The 20,232-nt window shown below is 36.9% G+C and overlaps 1 protein-coding gene across 1 annotated transcript in view; it reads left to right on the top strand.

Annotated features, from left to right (window-relative positions):
- Positions 1 to 19,010, top strand: part of LOC128642649 (ryncolin-2) — a 337,076-nt gene extending 318,066 nt beyond the window's left edge. Inside the window, exons 3-9 of the mRNA XM_053695432.1 lie at positions 3,165 to 3,218; positions 8,117 to 8,152; positions 8,784 to 8,813; positions 9,186 to 9,310; positions 12,208 to 12,337; positions 15,458 to 15,592; positions 17,904 to 19,010. Coding sequence (XP_053551407.1) covers positions 3,165 to 3,218; positions 8,117 to 8,152; positions 8,784 to 8,813; positions 9,186 to 9,310; positions 12,208 to 12,337; positions 15,458 to 15,592; positions 17,904 to 18,154 — 761 coding nt within the window. The 3' untranslated portion in view covers positions 18,155 to 19,010. The remainder of the gene's footprint in view (positions 1 to 3,164; positions 3,219 to 8,116; positions 8,153 to 8,783; positions 8,814 to 9,185; positions 9,311 to 12,207; positions 12,338 to 15,457; positions 15,593 to 17,903) is intronic.
- Positions 19,011 to 20,232: the final 1,222 nt, after the last annotated feature.

The raw sequence follows: 20,232 nt of genomic DNA, 5'->3' as shown, positions 1-20,232 counted from the left end.
GTTTCCTCTATTTAGTGATAAATAAAACTTTATTAACTTCATCAATATGTTTTATAGTTTACACTAGCTGTTTCCTCTATTTAGTGATAAATAAAACTTTATTAACTTCATCAATATATGTTATAGTTTACACGAGCTGTTTCCTCTATTTAGTGATAAATAAAACTTTATTAACTTCATCAATATATGTTATAGTTTACACTAGCTGTTTCCTCTATTTAGTGATAAATAAAACTTTATTAACTTCATCAATATATGTTATAGTTTACACGAGCTGTTTCCTCTATTTAGTGATAAATAAAACTTTATTAACTTCATCAATATGTTTTATAGTTTACACGAGCTGTTTCCTCTATTTAGTGATAAATAAATATCAATAACATTAGAAAAATCAGTAGGTAACAATAAAGATGTCATTATAGGTGCATTTGTAATTTAATTAACTCTTGTTGTATTGACTCCCTTACTGCACTATATAGAATTTTCTTATCTAACAGATCCGACTCAAAATTGGTCACAAAATTTCTCCAGAAAAATGAACATTATTTTTTTTAAATATTTTTTTAATCAAACAAAAAAAAGAACAATACAGGAAGAGGCACAGAACAATAAAAGCTAATAAGTGGGAGAGCTTTAGACGGGGCGGAGTTACTGACATCAATTATAAAATCTCAAACAACCTCTATATTAATATTCAATAAGTTAGAGAGTCAAAATAACCTGTACAGCGATGTGGCAGTCAGCACTTACATTAATCTGGTTAGTGACTACTCTTGCTAATGCAAATGAACATTGCAAAGGTAAGTGGTTAAGATATAAAGGGGCAGTTTATTTTGTTTTTTTAATCATTTTTCCATTGAACTGAGTTTACAGTTCTGGAACTCGAATCATGTACCAAAAGAAATGTTTTTATATGAAATTATTAACAAAATGTGGGAAATCTTTAAAATAATAGGAGGGTAAAATTAAAACAAATAAATATGCTAAATCAGAGCTCGACAAACCCAGGAGCCAGGAAGAACACTGGCTCCTAGAATTTTAAATCTGGCTCCTAACTTTTTGATTTATTTTTCATAAATGTATAAATTCAAATATTACTGTCTTGGTCCTAAACGTAAGTCTGGCTCCTTAATATTCTTACTGGTTCCTAAATATAGATTTTTTAACCCCTGTGCTAAATGTTAAAGTGGTTTAAGGTACATATGGGGGCATTTTTGTCTACAACATGCTTTTGAAACTAGTTAACTCTATTTTTTTCTAATTCTGAAACCACAACTCACTTATTATAGCAAAATATGTTGTTAGACTGTTATTGTGTGACTTATATATGGTTATGAGTGTCTGACACAGCCAATGTCTAAATTTCAGGAGGGAAACTTTCATAATCATAATATGCCTAAAGAGATATTAAAAAAAAGACCATAAAGTAACTGTTAGGGTAAATAGGTCATGAGATAACCCTCTACCTCTAAAATTATATGTTCTATACACTTGAATGTGGCATTGTACAGGGGAATGGGAAATAAATGGGCTCAATGTAATTCAAGTCTTGGGTGTGATCTTGAAAATAATAAATATATCTGATTGTGACTATGGGATCAATTTATTAATGTGCGGGCAGACATGATACAATGTAGCGTATCATGTCCGCTGCACATTGATAAATACCGACAGCATACGCTGTCAACATTTATCATTGTACCAGTAGTTCTTGTGAACTGCTGGTACAATGCCGCCCCCTGCAGATTCGCGGCCAATCGACCCCTAGCAGGGGGTATCAGTCAACTTGATCGGGTTGATTTCTGTTTGCCGCCTCAGAGCAGGCGGACAGGTTATGAAGCAGCCCTATACCTAAACACGTTGTTTCCTGCAGTTGTTTTTAAAGGGCTAAACTCCTCCAGCTACTTGCCATATTTGAAGAAGCCAATTCAGATTTGCTGCTGGTGTAATCAAGACTTGTCACTGTCATTTTACCTAGTTTTCTTCTTACGACCGCTGCTTCTTAACTCATGCTTCCGGAGCGCAGAAACAGCAGCATACGCTGCATGATAAATCTACCCATGAGTGTTATTGCATTGTCTTTTATCATGTATTTGTAGATTATGCAAATCTACTGTATGTGCTGGTCCTTTAACAGGCCCAGACTGTCTTAGTAGTGTGTGTCACTTTTTAAACATGTTCTATGTTAGTTTATTATAACATAAATTAAACTTATGAAATCTTAAAGGGACACTCAAGTTAAAATTAAACTTTCATGATTCAGATAGAGCAGCAATTATAAACAAATTTCCTATTTACTTTCATTAACAAAACGTGCACAGTCTTTTTATATTTACACTTTTTGAGTCACCAGCTCCTACTGAGCATGTGCAAGAAGTCACAGAATATACGTTTATGCATTTGTGATTGGCTGATGGCTGTCACATGATACAGGAGGAGTGGAAATAGATATAACTTTAAAATTTGTCAGAAAAATAATCTACTACTTCTTTGAATTTCAGACTATGGGGCTGATTTATCATGTGTCTGGCGGACATGCTATGCTGTAGCGATCATGTCCACCAGACATCGAGAAATGCTGACAGCATACACTGTCGGCATTTATCATTGCACAAGCAGTTCTCGTGAACTGCCTGTGCAATGCCGCCCCCTGCAGATTCGTGGCCAATCGGCTCAATCAACCGATCGTATGCGATTGGCGGATTGCTGTCCACCACCTCACAGGTGGCAGACGAGTTAAGGAGCAGCGGTCTTAAGACCGCTGCTTCTTAACTCCTGTTTCCGGCGAGCCTGAAGGGCCATGATACATCAGCCCCAAGTGCTGTTGCATTGTCTTTTTATCATGTATTTATTATTATGCAAATCTACTGTATTTACTGGTCCTTTAAGACAGCTTGACCATCCTCAGAGGACGGCTTTGGCGATTTGACTATAAGGGTTAACTTATACATGAAGAACCCAATATGATTTGTTAAACACTTCTTTGTGTACCAACAAGTAAACCACACACACTGCTAAGCAGACAGGCTCTGTGTAAGTGGTCTGACTATACCAGTGCAAGTCAGAGACTATTGATCTATTGAGATATAGTTCGTATTACAAATTCACGGTAAATAAGCAGGACTGATGCTTCTAAACTGAATCGTTCACTGTATTTTTTACAGGGCAAAAGGGAGATCTTGGTGACCCAGGAATAGCTGGACCTGCAGGGCAGAAAGGTTGGTGACAAACTTATTTTTTTATGTATTTATTATTTAACGGTAGGATCTATTCCAGTCATGTGAAGTGTTTATATTGGATTTTCATGAGATATTCAAATTTTTACCAATCTCTAACAAACTCAAACTAAAGGGATATTAAACAGTCTGTTTCATTATTGTAATAAAAATAGCACTAAGCAGGGTCTTATACTTAAAAGAAAACATTACAAAATGTCGCCTACATTACAAATTTTGGGGTAAGGTGAAAAAGCTGCGTTAACAGGTCCTAACGCTGCTTTTTTATGCCCGCTGCTATTACAAGTCTTGCAGGTATAGGTGTACCGCACACTTTTTTGGCCTTACCGCAAACCTATTTACGTAAATTTCGTAAAGCCTTTTTTCTATGGGACCATAGCGCTGGTATTACGAGTTTGTCCTGGGAGGCCAAAAAGTGAGCTGTACAGCCTCTAACGTCAAGATTCCTAACGCATTTTAAAGTCAGTAGTTATGAGTTTTACACTACAAAGCTGTAGCATAAAACTCATAACTAAAGTGCTAAAAAGTACACTAACACCCATAAACTACCTATTAACCCCTAAACCAGGCCCTCCCGCATTGCAAACACTATAATAAAATTTTTAACCCCTAATCTGCCGCTCCGGACATTGTCGCCACTATAATAAACATATTAACCCCTAAACCACCGCACTCCCGCCTCACAAATACTAGTTAAATATTATTAACCCCTAATCTGCTGCCCCCAACATTGCCGCCACCTACATTATACTTATTAACCCCTAATCTTTTGCTCTGCGCCACCTACATTATATTTATTAACCACTAATCTGCTGCCCCCAGCATCGACGACACCTACATTATATTTATTAATCCCTAATGGTGACATGATTACTTTATATAAATATATTCAAGGCCCATATACAGAGATGGCAGAAGCTCTGTTTATTCCAAGAAAATTGTTTCTGACAAGAGGTCATAATTTAAGGTTGGAGGAAAGGAGATTTAATCTCCTGCAACGGAAACGTTTTTTCACTGTAAGAGCAATAAAAGTGTGGAACTCATTACCAAAGGAGGTAGTGAATGCCAATACCATAGATACATTTAAAAATACAGGGAGTGCAGAATTATTAGGCAAATGAGTATTTTGACCACATCATCCTCTTTATGCATGTTGTCTTACTCCAAGCTGTATAGGCTCGAAAGCCTACTACCAATTAAGCATATTAGGTGATGTGCATCTCTGTAATGAGAAGGGGTGTGGTCTAATGACATCAACACCCTATATCAGGTGTGCATAATTATTAGGCAACTTCCTTTCCTTTGGCAAAATGGGTCAAAAGAAGGATTTGACAGGCTCAGAAAAGTCAAAAATAGTGAGATATCTTGCAGAGGGATGCAGCACTCTTAAAATTGCAAAGCTTCTGAAGCGTGATCATCGAACAATCAAGCGTTTCATTCAAAATAGTCAACAGGGTCGCAAGAAGCATGTGGAAAAACTAAGGTGCAAAATAACTGCCCATGAACTGAGAAAAGTCAAGCATGCAGCTGCCAAGATGCCACTTGCCACCAGTTTGGCCATATTTCAGAGCTGCAACATCACTGGAGTGCCCAAAAGCACAAGGTGTGCAATACTCAGAGACATGGCCAAGGTAAGAAAGGCTGAAAGACGAACACCACTGAACAAGACACACAAGCTGAAACGTCAAGACTGGGCCAAGAAATATCTCAAGACTGATTTTTCTAAGGTTTTATGGACTGATGAAATGAGAGTGAGTCTTGATGGGCCAGATGGATGGGCCCGTGGCTGGATTGGTAAAGGGCAGAGAGCTCCAGTCCGACTCAGACGCCAGCAAGGTGGAGGTGGAGTACTGGTTTGGGCTGGTATCATCAAAGATGAGCTTGTGGGGCCTTTTCGGGTTGAGGATGGAGTCAAGCTCAACTCCCAGTCCTACTGCCAGTTTCTGGAAGACACCTTCTTCAAGCAGTGGTACAGGAAGAAGTCTGCATCCTTCAAGAAAAACATGATTTTCATGCAGGACAATGCTCCATCACACGCTTTTAAGTACTCCACAGCGTGGCTGGCAAGAAAGGGTATAAAAGAAGAAAATCTAATGACATGGCCTCCTTGTTCACCTGATCTGAACCCCATTGAGAACCTGTGGTCCATCATCAAATGTGAGATTTACAAGGAGGGAAAACAGTACACCTCTCTGAACAGTGTCTGGGAGGCTGTGGTTGCTGCTGCACGCAATGTTGATGGTGAACAGATCAAAACACTGACAGAATCCATGGATGGCAGGCTTTTGAGTGTCCTTGCAAAGAAAGGTGGCTATATTGGTCACTGATTTGTTTTTGTTTTGTTTTTGAATGTCAGAAATGTATATTTGTGAATGTTGAGATGTTATATTGCTTTCACTGGTAAAAATAAATAATTGAAATGGGTATATATTTGTTTTTTGTTAAGTTGCCTAATAATTATGCACAGTAATAGTCACCTGCACACACAGATATCCCCCTAAAATAGCTATAACTAAAAACAAACTAAAAACTACTTCCAAAACTATTCAGCTTTGATAGTAATGAGTTTTTTGGGTTCATTGAGAACATAGTTGTTGTTCAATAATAAAATTAATCCTCAAAAATACAACTTGCCTAATAATTCTGCACTCCCTGTAGTCTGGATACATTTCTGTATATAAACAAAATTAATGGATATGATTGCTAGTATTAACTGGGTCACATTTTAATGGGGTTATTTAAGCTTAACTGGAGCTTTTTGTAAGTATTTTAGATTTGTATAGGTTGAACTCGATGGACTTAAAGGGCCACTGTAAGTAAATATTTTCTATGCCTGTTACTAACTAACTACCCCAAATACGCTTTTTATGAATAGCATTTCATTAACATATCTCTACCGTATATCAGAAATCTTGTCTGCAAATTTAATTGTTTTCCAAACCCACTCCGTGGGTATCCTTTGCTCTGTACCAATCCGTTTACAATACCTAGGTTTCAAAATGGCGCTTTAAACACCAAGTTATTGGTTTAAGTATTTTGAACATGCAGTGCTGAAAATAGTGGGCAGGATAACGTGACATCATCAGCGAATAAAAGATATAACTTTTAGAACGTTATGAAACTTCGTTTTGGAGAAAATATAGGTCAGTAGGTTTTAATTAATGTTTATTAACTTTAATATGTTAGTTGTTTAGCTTAAAAATTATAACAGAAAGTAATCCTTTAAGTCTTTTTTCAACCTTATCTACTATGTTACTATGTAGGGAATTTATTTAATTGTAGTGTAGTGTTAGGTGTTATTGTAACTTAGGTTAGGTTTTATTTTACAGGTAAATTTGTATTTATTTTAGCTAGGTAGTTAGTAAATAGTTAATAACTATTTAGTAACTATTCTACTTAGTTAAAATAAATACAAACTTGCCTGTAAAATAAAAATAAACCCTAAGCTAGATACAAAGTAACTATTAGTTATATTGTAGCTATCTTAGGGTTTATTTTATAGGTAAGTATTTAGTTTTAAATAGGAATAATTTGGGGAATGATAGTAATTTGTATTTAGATTTATTCAAATTATATTTAAATTAGGGGGGGTTAGGGTTAGACTTAGGTTTAGGGGTTAATAAATTTAGAATAGTGGCAGCGACTTTGGGGACGGCAGATTAGGGGTTAATAATGTAGGTGGTGGCGATGTCCAAAGCGGCAGATTAGGGGTTAATAAGTATAATGCAGGTGTCGGCAATGTCGGGGGCGGCAGATTAGGGGTTAATAAGTGTAAGATTAGGGGTGTTTAGACTCAGGGTTCATGTTAGGGTGTTAGGTGTAAACATAAAATGTGTTTCCCCATATTAATCAATGGGGCTGCGTTACTGAGATCTACTCTGCTTTTTTTCAGGTGTTAGACTTCTTCTCAGCCGGCTCTCCCCATTGATGTCTATGGGGAAATCGTGCACGAGCACGTACAACCAGCTCACCGCTGACTTAAGCAGCGCTGGTATTGGAGTGCGGTACGGAACACAATTTTGCTCTACGCTCACTTCTTGCCTGTTAACGCCGGGTTTGTAAAAACCCGTAATACCAGCACTGCAGGTAGGTTAGCGGTGAGAAAAAACTGCACGTTAGCACCACACCCCTCATAACGCAAAACTCTTAATCTACCCGTGTATTATTTATCTTTTTAAAAATATTGTAACTTTTCTTTCTTTTTTTTAAATTTAATTTGTTAAGAGTTAATTACTTCCTGTCACAGCACCACAAGGGTGCTGGGTCTCTACAGGAATGCACATATAGCTTAATGTCATCAATCTTTTAGGGAAACATGAGCTGGCTTATAGTTCTGTGACTGTTAGAGAAACAGGAAGTCAGTTTGTTGCAAATGCTTAGAAGAGGCAGAAAACAAATTAAATTTTCAGCATGTCAGATTCCTTACACTGAGAATTGCTCATTTTGGAAGAAACCAACACAACCTGATTCTTTTTATGTTTACTTTGATTTAACATATATTTTTTTTTTACTAAAGTAATAGTGTTTCATATCTCTTTACTAGGCTAACAGAAGGAAATCTTTCTTACCTCATTATTATGGAAAATAGACAGTTTAGCACCCGATATATATATACAGTATAAATATATATATATATATATATATATATATATATATATATATATATATATATATATATGGTTCAGGAGATTAATTTAAATTAAATGGAAATAAACCATATGCTCACTAGATGTGTACTTTATATCCCAAGCTTGGTAAAGTGATTAAAAACCTTTTTTTATTTTTATTTCCATAAAGAGATAATTATAATGCATTTTGCCTTTATAAATGTACAGGGGATTTAATTATCTCTTTTTTTCATTTGTTAATTTAACAAACAGGTGAACCTGGTATCCCAGGACCAAATGGGCCAAAAGGTGAGAAATCCTTACTATACACTTAAAGGAACATTAAACCATTCTTGCTTTGGTGTTATTATTGTACTAATATTCTCTAAAGAGGCCAAAAAGCAAAAATCATAATCCAGGTTTTCCAAATGCTGCAACTAGCTATTTGATTTGCAGAAGGTTACAGATTTTGATATTTGGAGGCCTTTTTAACAAAGGTCTTGCGGACCTGATCCGACAGTGCAGATCAGATCCGCAAGACCTTGCTGAATGCGGTGAGCAGTACTCTCTCCATATTCTGCATTACACTGGTGCAATGCCGCCCCCTGCAGATTTGCGGCCAATGGGCCGCCAGCAGGGGGGTGTCAATCAACCCGATCGTACTCGATCGGGTTGAATTGTGTCGATTCCTGTCCACCTGCTCAGAGCAGGCAGACAGGGTTATGGAGCAGTGGTCTTTGTAACCGCTGCTTCATAACTGCTGTTTCTGGCGAGCTTGATAAATGGGCCTCTTGGTCTTTTTGGGGAGTGTGGGACAAAGCACAATTGTTACATAAAAGCAAATAAAAAAGACAATGTAATAGGACTCTAAATTTACAGTCACAGGTACAGCTTAGGTTCTTTACAACTAACACAAAGACTTGTATTTTCATTCCAACAGGGCAGAAGGGAGATTCGGGCATCTTGCACGGTGAGTGTATAGCATTTAGAAGTACCGTTTTCAAAAATGCCATTACTATTTTGAATTCTATGGGACTTATCTGGCAACAGATGATTAAATATAATTAAAGGCGGTTATTTACGCTACTAATGCATTGTATAAGGTTCAGTGCTTGGATTTTTAGTGATTTCACTACCTCCCTCATAGGGGTATATTTACTCGCCGGAAATATAAGTTAAGAAGAAGCGGTCTTAAGAACGCTGCTCCTTAACTCGTCTGCCACCTCTGAGGTTGCGGACAGCAATCATCCCGGTCAGATACAATCGGGATGAATGACCCCCCCATTTCACTAGTGTTCTTGGAGGTCAGTATTTCATCCTTCTTATATTTATCTATTAACAGTGAGGAGCTGTAAGGAGCTGTTGGATCAGGGAGAGGTCCTAAGTGACTGGTACACAATATACCCAGATGGCGAGCGACCCCTGAAGGTGCTGTGTGATATGCACACCGAGGGAGGAGGCTGGATTGTGAGTTCAAAGCTTAAAAGCCTTTAATAAAATGATATTGCAATTAAAGATAACTTACTGTGCACTTAAATTGATCATAAAGTCACATTCTACATTTTTTTTTTAATATCTGCATAATTCTATATTCTAAAGATATTCTTAAAGGGGCACTCAAGTCAAAATGAACTTTTATGATTCAGATAGAGCAGCTGTTTTAAGACACTCTCCAATTTACTTGCATTATCAAATGTTGCACAGTCTTTTTATATTCACACTTTTTGGGAAACAAGATCCTACTGAGCATGTGCACAATCTCACAGGGTATACGCATATTAGTCTGTGATTGGCTGATGTCTGTCACATGGCACAGAAGGCCGGAAAATGGGAGAAAACATAAATTTGTCAGAAAAAAATCTACTGCGTATTTGAAATTCAGAGTAGGGGGTAGATTTATCATAGTGCGAGCGGACATGATCTGATATAGCGTATCATGTCCGCTGCACATCGATAAATGCCAACAGCATATGCTGTCAGCATTTATCATTGCACAAGCAGTTCTTGTGAACTGCTGGTGCAATGCCGCCCCCTGCAGATTCACAGCCAATCGGTCGCTAGCAGGGGGTGTCAATCAACCTGATCGTATTCGATCGGGTCGATTTCTGTCTGCCGCCTCAGAGCAGGAGGACAAGTTATGGAGCAGCGGTCTTTAGACCCCTGCTTCATAACTTCTGTTTCCAGCGAGCTTGAAGGCTCGCGCAGAAACAGGGGATAAATCGTCCCCTATGTGTTAAATAATTGTCTCTTTACCATGCACTTTTTAATTATGTAATTCAACTGCATTGAGTGGTCCTTTAACTCTACAAAATGATATCTAAATATTGTTTACCTTGTCTGCTTGATGTCACCATCTTTAATTTACTATAGCGCTTTTATTTATTCTTATTCTTGAATTGCCCATGATAAATTATACCTCATCCTTATTCTGTAAACCAGGAACCAGGAAGATTCTTAGAGTTCGGAGATTAAAAACTCTAAAATTATGCAAAATCTTTAGAGGGATATGAAACCCAAATTTTTTCTCTCATGATTCTGACAGAACGTGCAGTTTTAAGCAACTTTCTAATTGACTTATTTTCTATTTTACTTTATTCTCTTAGTATTTTTTGTTGAAGAAACAAAAATGCACATGGGTGAACCATTAACATGGGGCATACATGTGCAGCCACCAATCAGCAGCTCTGAGCATATCTAGATATGCTTTTTGACAAAGGATACCAAGATAACGAGACAAATTAGATAATACAAATAAATTGGAAATTTCTTTAAAATTGTATGTGTTCCCTGAATCATGAAAAAAAAAGGGTTTTGTGTCCCTTTAAATTAACTTTTGCCAGACCCACTGGGAAATCTTCTGGTATTCTAGTAGGCCAATTCACCCTCGCTAAACATCTTATATTATTCTATAGCAACAGAAATGTCTAATAATGACATCAGTTAAGTCTAAACGTTTTTAAGACAAGTTAACATTTTGTTTGCTGCAGTTGTTTTTCAATACCCCAGCTCCTCCCATCTCCTGCCTTATTTGGAGGAGCCAATCTGTGCTTGTTTCTAGAGCAGACAAGGCTAGCCATGGTTATTATATTGATATTGACTGCTTTTGTTATCTGCTGAAGCCATGTATTGAAAGATATGGTATGGTTAACCTCGATAAATCTGCAGTCTTTTTCCAGGTTTTGTAAATAAACATTAAAATTATTTATGAAAATTGGCAAAATAAATATTGAAATTATACTGCAAAGTTGTTTTAGTATGCATGACTTAACATTTAATATTAAATGATTTTATTATTTTACATTAAAATCTTATTTCTAGTTAAATCTCTTTGGGGTCACACTTGATTCAGATCTTTCCTTCACTCCTCACATCCAGTCCTTGGCTAAAGCCTGCCGCTTCCACCTTAAAAACTTCGCTAAAATTAGACATTTTCTTACACAAGATACAACCAAGATTTTAATCCACTCTCTCATCCTTTCCCGCCTCGACTACTGCAACTCCGTCCTCTCTGGTCTACCTAGCTGCCGCATAGCTCCTTTACAATCCATTATGAATGCCACTGCCAGACTCATCTTCCTTACTCGTCGCTCTTCATCTGCTGCACCTCTCTGCCAATCCCTTCACTGGCTTCCTCTGGCCTCTAGGATTAAACATAAAATCCTCACCCTGACATATAAAGCTGTCAACTGCACTGCTCCCCCTACATCTCAGAAATTGTCTCTAGATACTCTCCCTCCCGTCCCCTTCGATCAGCTCAGGATCTCCTCCTCTCCTCTCTTGTTACTTCCTCACGTTCCTGTTTACAGGACTTGTCCAGACTGGCCCCCATCTTGTGGAATTCCCTGCCTTGCTCCATAAGACTCTCCCCTAGTTTTAACAGCTTCAAGCACTCCCTAAAAACTCTACTCTTCAGGGATGCATACAACCTACGCTAACCTTTCCTACCTCCATTACTTTCCCCTTGAACCCCTTAGAATGTGAGCCTATGGGCCCAGCTGTTTACAGATCGCTTCATAAGAGCCGACTACAACAGTGAAACTCTTGGCAGGGCCCTCTACCCACCTGACCCCTACAAAAGCTATCCTGTACACCGACTATGTTTACAGCGCTGCAGAATCTGTTGGCGCTCTACAAATACCTGATAATAATAATAATAATAATTGTTCATAAAATAACAACAAACGTTTCAAGACCACCCCTTTTTCATCACCTATTAGACACGGAAAAAGGACAATTACTGTAGACTACCCCCTTCTTGTCCACTCTGATTTTTTAATCATAAGATTTCTTCTGCTTTATAGTGCTGCGGAATCTGTTGGCGCTCTACAAATAACCAATAAAAATAATAATAATGCTCCTTGTAGGTTTTCCAGAGACGCTGGGATGGCTCAGTGGATTTCAACCGTAAATGGAAGGACTACAAGATGGGTTTTGGCAGCCATCTCAATGAGTTCTGGTTGGGGAATGATAATCTTTGCAATATAACGTCATCTGGTAAACAGTCTTTTTATTTTCATTTTTATGCTTTCTCATTTATCAAAACAACTGTATATTAGGTGTAACCCATCTGAATCAACATAAGTACCAACCTCACAGGTACCAGCTACACAATATGCACAGAGCTAGCAGAGGTATATAACCTAATATACAGTACATAATACTAGTGTAATACACAGCACATCCCACCTAAGTACCAACCTCACAGGTACCAGCTACACAATATGCTCAGAGCTAGTAGAGGTATATAACCTAATATACAGTACATAATACTAGTGTAATACACAGCACATCCCACCTAAGTACCAACCTCACAGGTACCAGCTACATAATGTGCCCTGCACAGAGCTAGCAGAGGTATATAACCTAATATACAGTACATAATACTAGTGTAATACACAGCACATCCCACCTAAGTACCAACCTCACAGGTACCAGCTACACAATATGCACAGAGCTAGCAGAGGTATATAACCTAATATACAGTACATAATACTAGTGTAATACACAGCACATCCCACCTAAGTACCAACCTCACAGGTACCAGCTACATAATGTGCCCTGCACAGAGCTAGCAGAGGTATATAACCTAATATACAGTACATAATACTAGTGTAATACACAGCACATCCCACCTAAGTACCAACCTCACAGTACCAGTTACATAATGTGCCCTGCACAGAGCTAGCAGAGGTATATAACCTAATATACAGTACATAATACTAGTGTAATACACAGCACATCCCACCTAAGTACCAACCTCACAGTACCAGTTACATAATGTGCCCTGCACAGAGCTAGCAGAGTGATACAACCTAATATACTGTACAATACTAGTGTAATTGTGATTAGTCCATGGCCATTCAAATGTAACAAATAAATACAAACTAATTCGGATTTATTTGTTACAAATGCATTTGTATTAGTTTATTTTCCTGGTGTTTGAAAACTAAAAAAACACATGTCAGGCTTCACAAGCCTAACCTTGCCACATATGTGTTCCTAATTTGCAGTTTGTTATCTTATTATTTCTACTAAGAAAAAAGATATTTTGTTACAACAGGGGTGAGCTCTGTCCTCTTCAGACACAATTCTGTATTGGCTTCCTTAAATAATGAAATTGGTATGTACAGGTTGATCATTAAAAAATAATTGCAGCACACAAAGTGTTAATCCAATAATGTTCGCACTTATAATTGGTAGAGATGTGCATTTCTTGTACAAATGCGCATTTGTGACGATTTTTGTTTTCATTTGCACAAAGAAAAAGAAAAAAAAAATGAAAAACATACTGATGAAAATTGCCAGTATTTATTTGTTTCCTTTAATTGTTTATAAGGGGTCGACTCCCTGGACCCTGGACAAGAGCATTAAGCGAGGTGTTAGCATGGCCAGGGCTCTGGCAAGAAGATCAGAGCAGATTAAAGGGATAGGAAAGTCAAAATTAAACGTGCATGATTCAGATAGAGCAGGTCATTTTAAGACACTTTTAAATTCACTTCTATTTTCAAATGTGCTTTGTTCTCTTGGTTTCCCTTGTTGAAAAAAGAATACGTACATATCATACACTAGTGGGAGCTAGCTGCTTATTGTTGCCTGCACACATTTGTCTCTTGTGATTGGCTAACTAGATGTGTTCAGCTAGCTGCTTGTAGTACAATCATGTTCCTTCAGCAAAGGTTACCAAGAGAATGAAGCATATTCGATAATACAAGTTCTATACAAACCATGAAAGAAAATTCTGGGGTTTCCTGTCCCTTTTAACCTTTTCACTACCTGGACTTCCAGACAAAAACTTGCCCAAAATACCAGAGGATTTTTAACATGTTTGCTGTCACTCCATTTAAACAGAAATAGAGGCTTGTTTTCTTTTATTCACCTATAAAATCTGTATATTTTTAAGTAGATAAGCCAAGGTATTGATCTAGGCCCATTTTGGTATATTTCATGCAACCATTTCACCGCCAAATGCCATAAAATAAAAAAAAATTGTTTTTTGGTAATTAGAAGGCTGCTAATTGCAGCTGTGCACCACACTTCTATTATTTCCGGCAGTGAAGAGGTTAATTAGGTATCTTAAAAGATTAATATTAGCTTTAGTGTAGAGATTAGCCTCCTATCTGACACTCCCCACCCCCTGATACCTACCTAATCCCTCCCAAACAGCTCTCTTCCCTCCCCCATACCCCACTGGTTACCCCCATCTTAAGTACTGGCAGACAGTCTGCCAATAAAAAAATAAAACCTTTTTCTGCAGTGTAGGATTGCCCTAACCCTCAAACCTCCCTGATCCCCCCCTAAAACAGCTATCTAAACCTTCCCTGTCCTAACTATTGCCGCCATCTTAGGTACTGGTAGCTATCTGCCCATATCTGAAAAACGTTTTGTTTTTTTTTAAATAATATTTTTTATTTATTTATTTATTTTGTAACTTTTCTGTAGCGCAGTGTCCCCCCCCCCACCCACAATCTTTATTTTAGGGTTCCCCAAACCCCCTTTTCTGTAGTGTAGCTGCCCCATTCCTCCCTGTCCCTTTAAAAATAAAATCAGTAGCGTAGGGCCCCTCCCACTTCCTCCCACTCCCTTCCGCCTCCACTGCTGGCCCAACCACCCGCTTCCTGCCCACACCTCCCGCCGGCTCCTGCAGAAGATAGAAGAAGAATAACCAAAGTACCACACAACGTATAGATACGTCGTTTTGGGTGAAGGGGTTAATGTAAGTATTGTAGATATAGGTGAACTTTTCACCTGTAGCTTTGAAACATTTACATTAGTTTTAACAAAATCATATTTAAATATTTAACTAAAATTCAACACCAAATAGAGCAGCCAAAGATTATTCAGGGAAACCAATTTCCCTAAATATTCAGAACGAAACTTTTGTCCGAAACAAAAATTCTTGGCTGCACATCTCTAATAATTGGTTGTTCTGTTAGAAGACTAGAAAATATTGCAAATACAAGGTTTTTATTGTCCCTTTAAACTTCTTAGCTATAGATCACATGGCCATTTCAGGACTTACCACTTTCTTCTGATGGTATTTGAATTCATATTGAAGTGAAATGCTCATATTGTGTTGTCATTGGTATATTTTGTTTATATCTATAATCTTCACAGGGATTTGGGAACTCCGTATAGATCTCAAGGACTTTGAAAACACAAATAACTATGCCAAATATTCGTCCTTCCAAATACTGTGTGAGAACGAAAGATACAAGTTGTTGCTTGGAACAATGAAGGAGGGAAATGCAGGTGAGAGATGACCTAGAATTGATTAGAGGCGATAAGGTAGGGATGCGAGTGTTACTAATAAAGGGCCTTGTCCTGTATTTCTTTAAAAATAGATAAATAAATAAATAGATTAGACAAATAATGAATTGTGTTTTAATATTATCTAGATTTACTTTTGAGGCAATTAAGCCAGTGTTTATTATTCTCTTTAATGTGAAGGTTTATTGTCATCTAAATAACGGAAGAATTATGTTTCAAGGTTATTTGAAGTGCAAATTAACACTTTTTGCTTGAGTGTTAATTGCGCTAGACGTAAGTTTTTGCGCTTGTCCGGTTGCGCTTGTATTATGAGTTGAAAGTAAACTGTTGTGGTAACCCAACAAGCGCTAAAATCCAAAGTTAGAATATCATAGGGGAAATATGTGAACGCTCACTTGATATTCTAACTTCGGATTTTTGCATTCACTTATCCCCTCATAGATGTTAATGGAGAAAAAAACTGGGGGAAAAAAACAACCTAACACCCCACCCTCGCACAAACCCAATCACATATTCTCATGTGCACTAACCTGACATTAAACTATGAATAATTAACATTCTAATGTTCTTCACATACAAGAAAATGTTCTTCTTCTATTTCTATATACTGTATATCTGATTGTGTTTTTTTGGTACAATATATATATGTACCTATATCTATACATAGGTGTATATATATAATATACAGATATATATAGGAATAATAATTTATAAATACATAGAATATATTCTGCTATATGCAGAACATTGGAATGTGAAATATTTACAATAAATAGATAGTTAAAACCTTTATTAAAAATGAATATTGTTTTTTTATGTTTTCATATACTTAACTGCAAAGGGCTCCAACGCACACACACATATATATATATATATATATATATATATCTATACAATGTTTTCAGTTTGGTGAGCACGGCTGGATGCCGATATGAGATGTTATTTGTCTTGAGGAAGGCTTCTGTGAAAGCCGAAACGTCGACTATGAACAAGTGTTGATATTAAGAATAAAAAAAAATTCTGTTGTTACGCAATTATCACAAATCCTGAGAGCGCCCTTCATTCTAAAAACCAGTTCTATATATATATATATATATCTGTAAATACATACATACGACATAAATATATGACATAAATATATATATTACACACACTGTATTTATATTATATAATCTATACACTTTGGTTAATGAAAGCAAATTGAATCCAATGAAGGGTTGAATGGTTTGCCTTTGGGCCTGAGGATCCTCCTCTATCACAGAGTCTCACCCACTTAAGGTGCAATAGTTCTATTTCTGCTGAGGGGAGCTCAGAGCAAGCCACACAGAAATGTAAGCACCATGTGTTACACACAGTGGGGGGTGATCTCACTGCAGGACTGCGTTACTGTGTTCATCTACACTCAGTCTTACCTGCTTCTTGCTTTGTGGTTTTGCAGCATTTGAAATAAAGGGACACTAAACCGAATTTTTTTTTCTTTCATGATTCAGATAGAGCAGTAATTTTAAGCTACTTTCTAATTTACTTCTATTATCAATTTTTCTTTGTTCTCTTGGTAGCTTATGATCCGGCCCATTTTTGGTTCAGCACCTGGGAAGCGCTTGCTGATTGGTGGCTACATGTAGCCACCAATCAGCAAGCGCTACCCAGGTGCTGAACCAAAAATGGGCCGGCTACTATGCTTACATTCCTGCTTTTTCTAATAAAGATACCAAGAGAACAAAGAAAATTTGATAATAGGAGTAAATTAGAAAGTTGCTTAAAATTGCTGCTCTATCTGAATCATTAAAAGAAAAAACTTGGGTTCAGTGTCCCTTTAAGCATTGTGTCTAATCATTACCAGTACCCTAGTACCCATTAATAGACTTTGTATCTTCCTGTGTGCTGTCACATGACCAAGAGCAAACCAGATTCTTTAGCACCATTCTTTAACACTCTCCTGACCCCACCTCTAACATGACACCCTTGTCATTGGCTCACCAGGTGTGTTCAAATAGCTCTCAGTAGTGCATTTCTACTCAAGAGCTCACTTTAACTATGTGTTTAACCTATCTGCAGGAGTTGAACACAAAGCTATATGCAAGCAATTGTACAATAATAAAATGCTTTATCTTTTTAAACCTTTAAATTAACCAGCTATGGAGGCAGATAGGCTAAAATGAATCTTAATGATATACTTTTATAGTATTATAGGACCAAACTGAGCAATACTGAGAATTTCAGTGAACACCACTGTTGTATAGAAGGTCAGACATGTCCCTAATATAGTATATTTTTGTGTCATATTGTTTAGGAGATTCCTTGGGCTATAGCAATGGCTTGTTGTTCAGCACCTATGATCAAGACAACGATGCTAGTTGGTCAAGAAACTGTGCTATGGAACGTTTTGGAGCCTGGTGGTACGGTGAATGCAGCGAATCCAATCTGAATTCATTGTATCTCAAGGGGTTTCATGAAGACTTCTCTATTGGCATCAACTGGGACTCCGGCAGAGGATATCAATACTCTTATGAACACTGCGAAATGAAGATTAGACCTGTGTAGCCTGTGTAGCGAAGTCAACATTCTATCAGAAAGAATTGTTAAATGGAAATGAAACCTAACATGCTTCTTTCATGATTCATATGGAACATACAATTTTGACCAATTTTCCAATTTACTTCTATTTGCTTCATTCTTTTCGACTCCTTTGTTGAAGAAGCAGCAATGCGCTACTGGGAGCTAGCTAAGCGCATTGGGTGAGCCAATAATATGAGGCATATATGTGCAGCCAGCCATCAGCTGCTCCTGAGTCTACTTAAGTATCCTTTTCAACAAAGAATACAAAGAGAACAAAACAAATTAGATAATATAAGTAAATTGTTTCATATCACGTGCTCAACCTGAATTGTGAAAAAAAAACTGGGTTTCATGTCCCTTTAAAGGGACATGAAACTCAAAATATTTATTTCCTGATTCAGACAGAGCATGTAATTTCAAACAACTTTCAGATTTGCATTTATCTAATTTGCTTCGTTATTTTAACATCTTTTGTTGAAAAGCATACCAAGGTAGGCTCAGGAGCAGCAAAGCACTACTGGGAGCTAGCTGGTGATTGGTGCCTTCTCACATATATACCTCTTGTGCTCAAGTTAAGTATTCGGCTAGCTCCCAGTAGTGGATTTCTGATCCTTCAACAAAAGATACTAAAAGAATGAAGCAAATTTGATAATAGATGTAAATTGAAAAAAAAATAATCTTATGCTCTAACTGAATCATGAAAGAAAACATGTGGGTTTCGTGTCCCTTTAATGCTCTTATACTATAGGAACTTAATGTGAAAAACAGCACTATCAGTTTGCCTTATCAAATTTCAAATATTAAATGCACGTTGTTTTAATTAAAAAAATCATGAAATCAATTTAGTGTTTTTTTATAGATCTGATAAGTAGAACAATTGCTAATAATAATGGAAATAACTTAAAGGGACAGTCAACACCAGAATTTTTGTTGTTTTAAAAGATAGATAATCCCTTTATTACCCATTCCCCAGTTTTGCACAACCAACACATTTATAATTATACATTTTATACCTCTGTGATTACCTTGTATCTAAGCCTCTGCAGAGACTGCCCCCTTATCTCAGTTTTTTGACAGACTTGCATTTTAGCCAATCAGTGCTCACTCCTCGGTAAATTCACGTTAATATGACACATATTAACTAACGCCCTCTAGTGGGGAAAAACTTTCAAAATGCATTCAGATTAGAGGCAGCCTTCAAAGTCTAAGAAATTAGCATATGAGCCTACCTAGGTTTAGCTTTCAACTAAGAATACCAAGAGACAAACTCAAAATTGATGATAAAAGTAAATTGGTAAAAAAGTAAAAGTTGTTTAAAATTGCATGCCCTATTTGAATCATGAAAGTTTATTTTGGACTTGACTGTCCCTTTAAAAACACTTCCATCCAGTAATTTTCAGTATCATTTTTGAAATACACCATTGTTTTAGAGACCTCAGCTAAAGGGATTTGGCATAAACGTTAATGGATATGTCTATGATTGTTGGTAAGAGAGCCTTTAGGGGGAAAAAAATAATTAAAATTAGTATAAAACAAATAAATTAGATAATGACATAAAAAATGCACAATAAGAAATGTCAGTTTAATCACATTAAAAATCGTTACAAAATTGTTCTGAAAAGATTGTATTTTATGAGAAAAAAAATTGAATTAAAATTTTGCATTTAAAAATGATTTAAGGTGCACAGTAGAAATCGTAATAAAACTACTTTCCCACAAGCAAAAGAATGCTGTGAAATGTGTATGTATAATAAGAAATTTAAAGTGTATTCTTTTCCTTATGTAAAATTAGTTTCCCTGCCTCTACTAGTGGGATATAAAGTGAGGTGTTCCATGGGTGTAGCAGAAATTTGCCATGTTCTCCACCAGTCTTTCACATTGCTGTTGGGTGACTTTTTGCCTCTCCTAGCCCAAAAATTCAAGCAGCTCAGCTTTGTTTGATGGCTTGTGACCATCCATTTTCACATTCCAGAGGTTTTCAATGGGGTTCAGGTCGGAAGATTGTGCTGGCCTTGCCAGGGTGGTCCTTCACCCACTGATTGATTGATCTGACTTTGTAGCAT

Source organism: Bombina bombina, chromosome 12, assembly GCF_027579735.1.
Source record: "Bombina bombina isolate aBomBom1 chromosome 12, aBomBom1.pri, whole genome shotgun sequence".
NCBI lineage: Eukaryota > Metazoa > Chordata > Amphibia > Anura > Bombinatoridae > Bombina > Bombina bombina.
The sequence above is the reverse complement of the archived record's forward strand: the minus strand, read 5'-3'. Positions and strand labels throughout refer to the sequence as shown.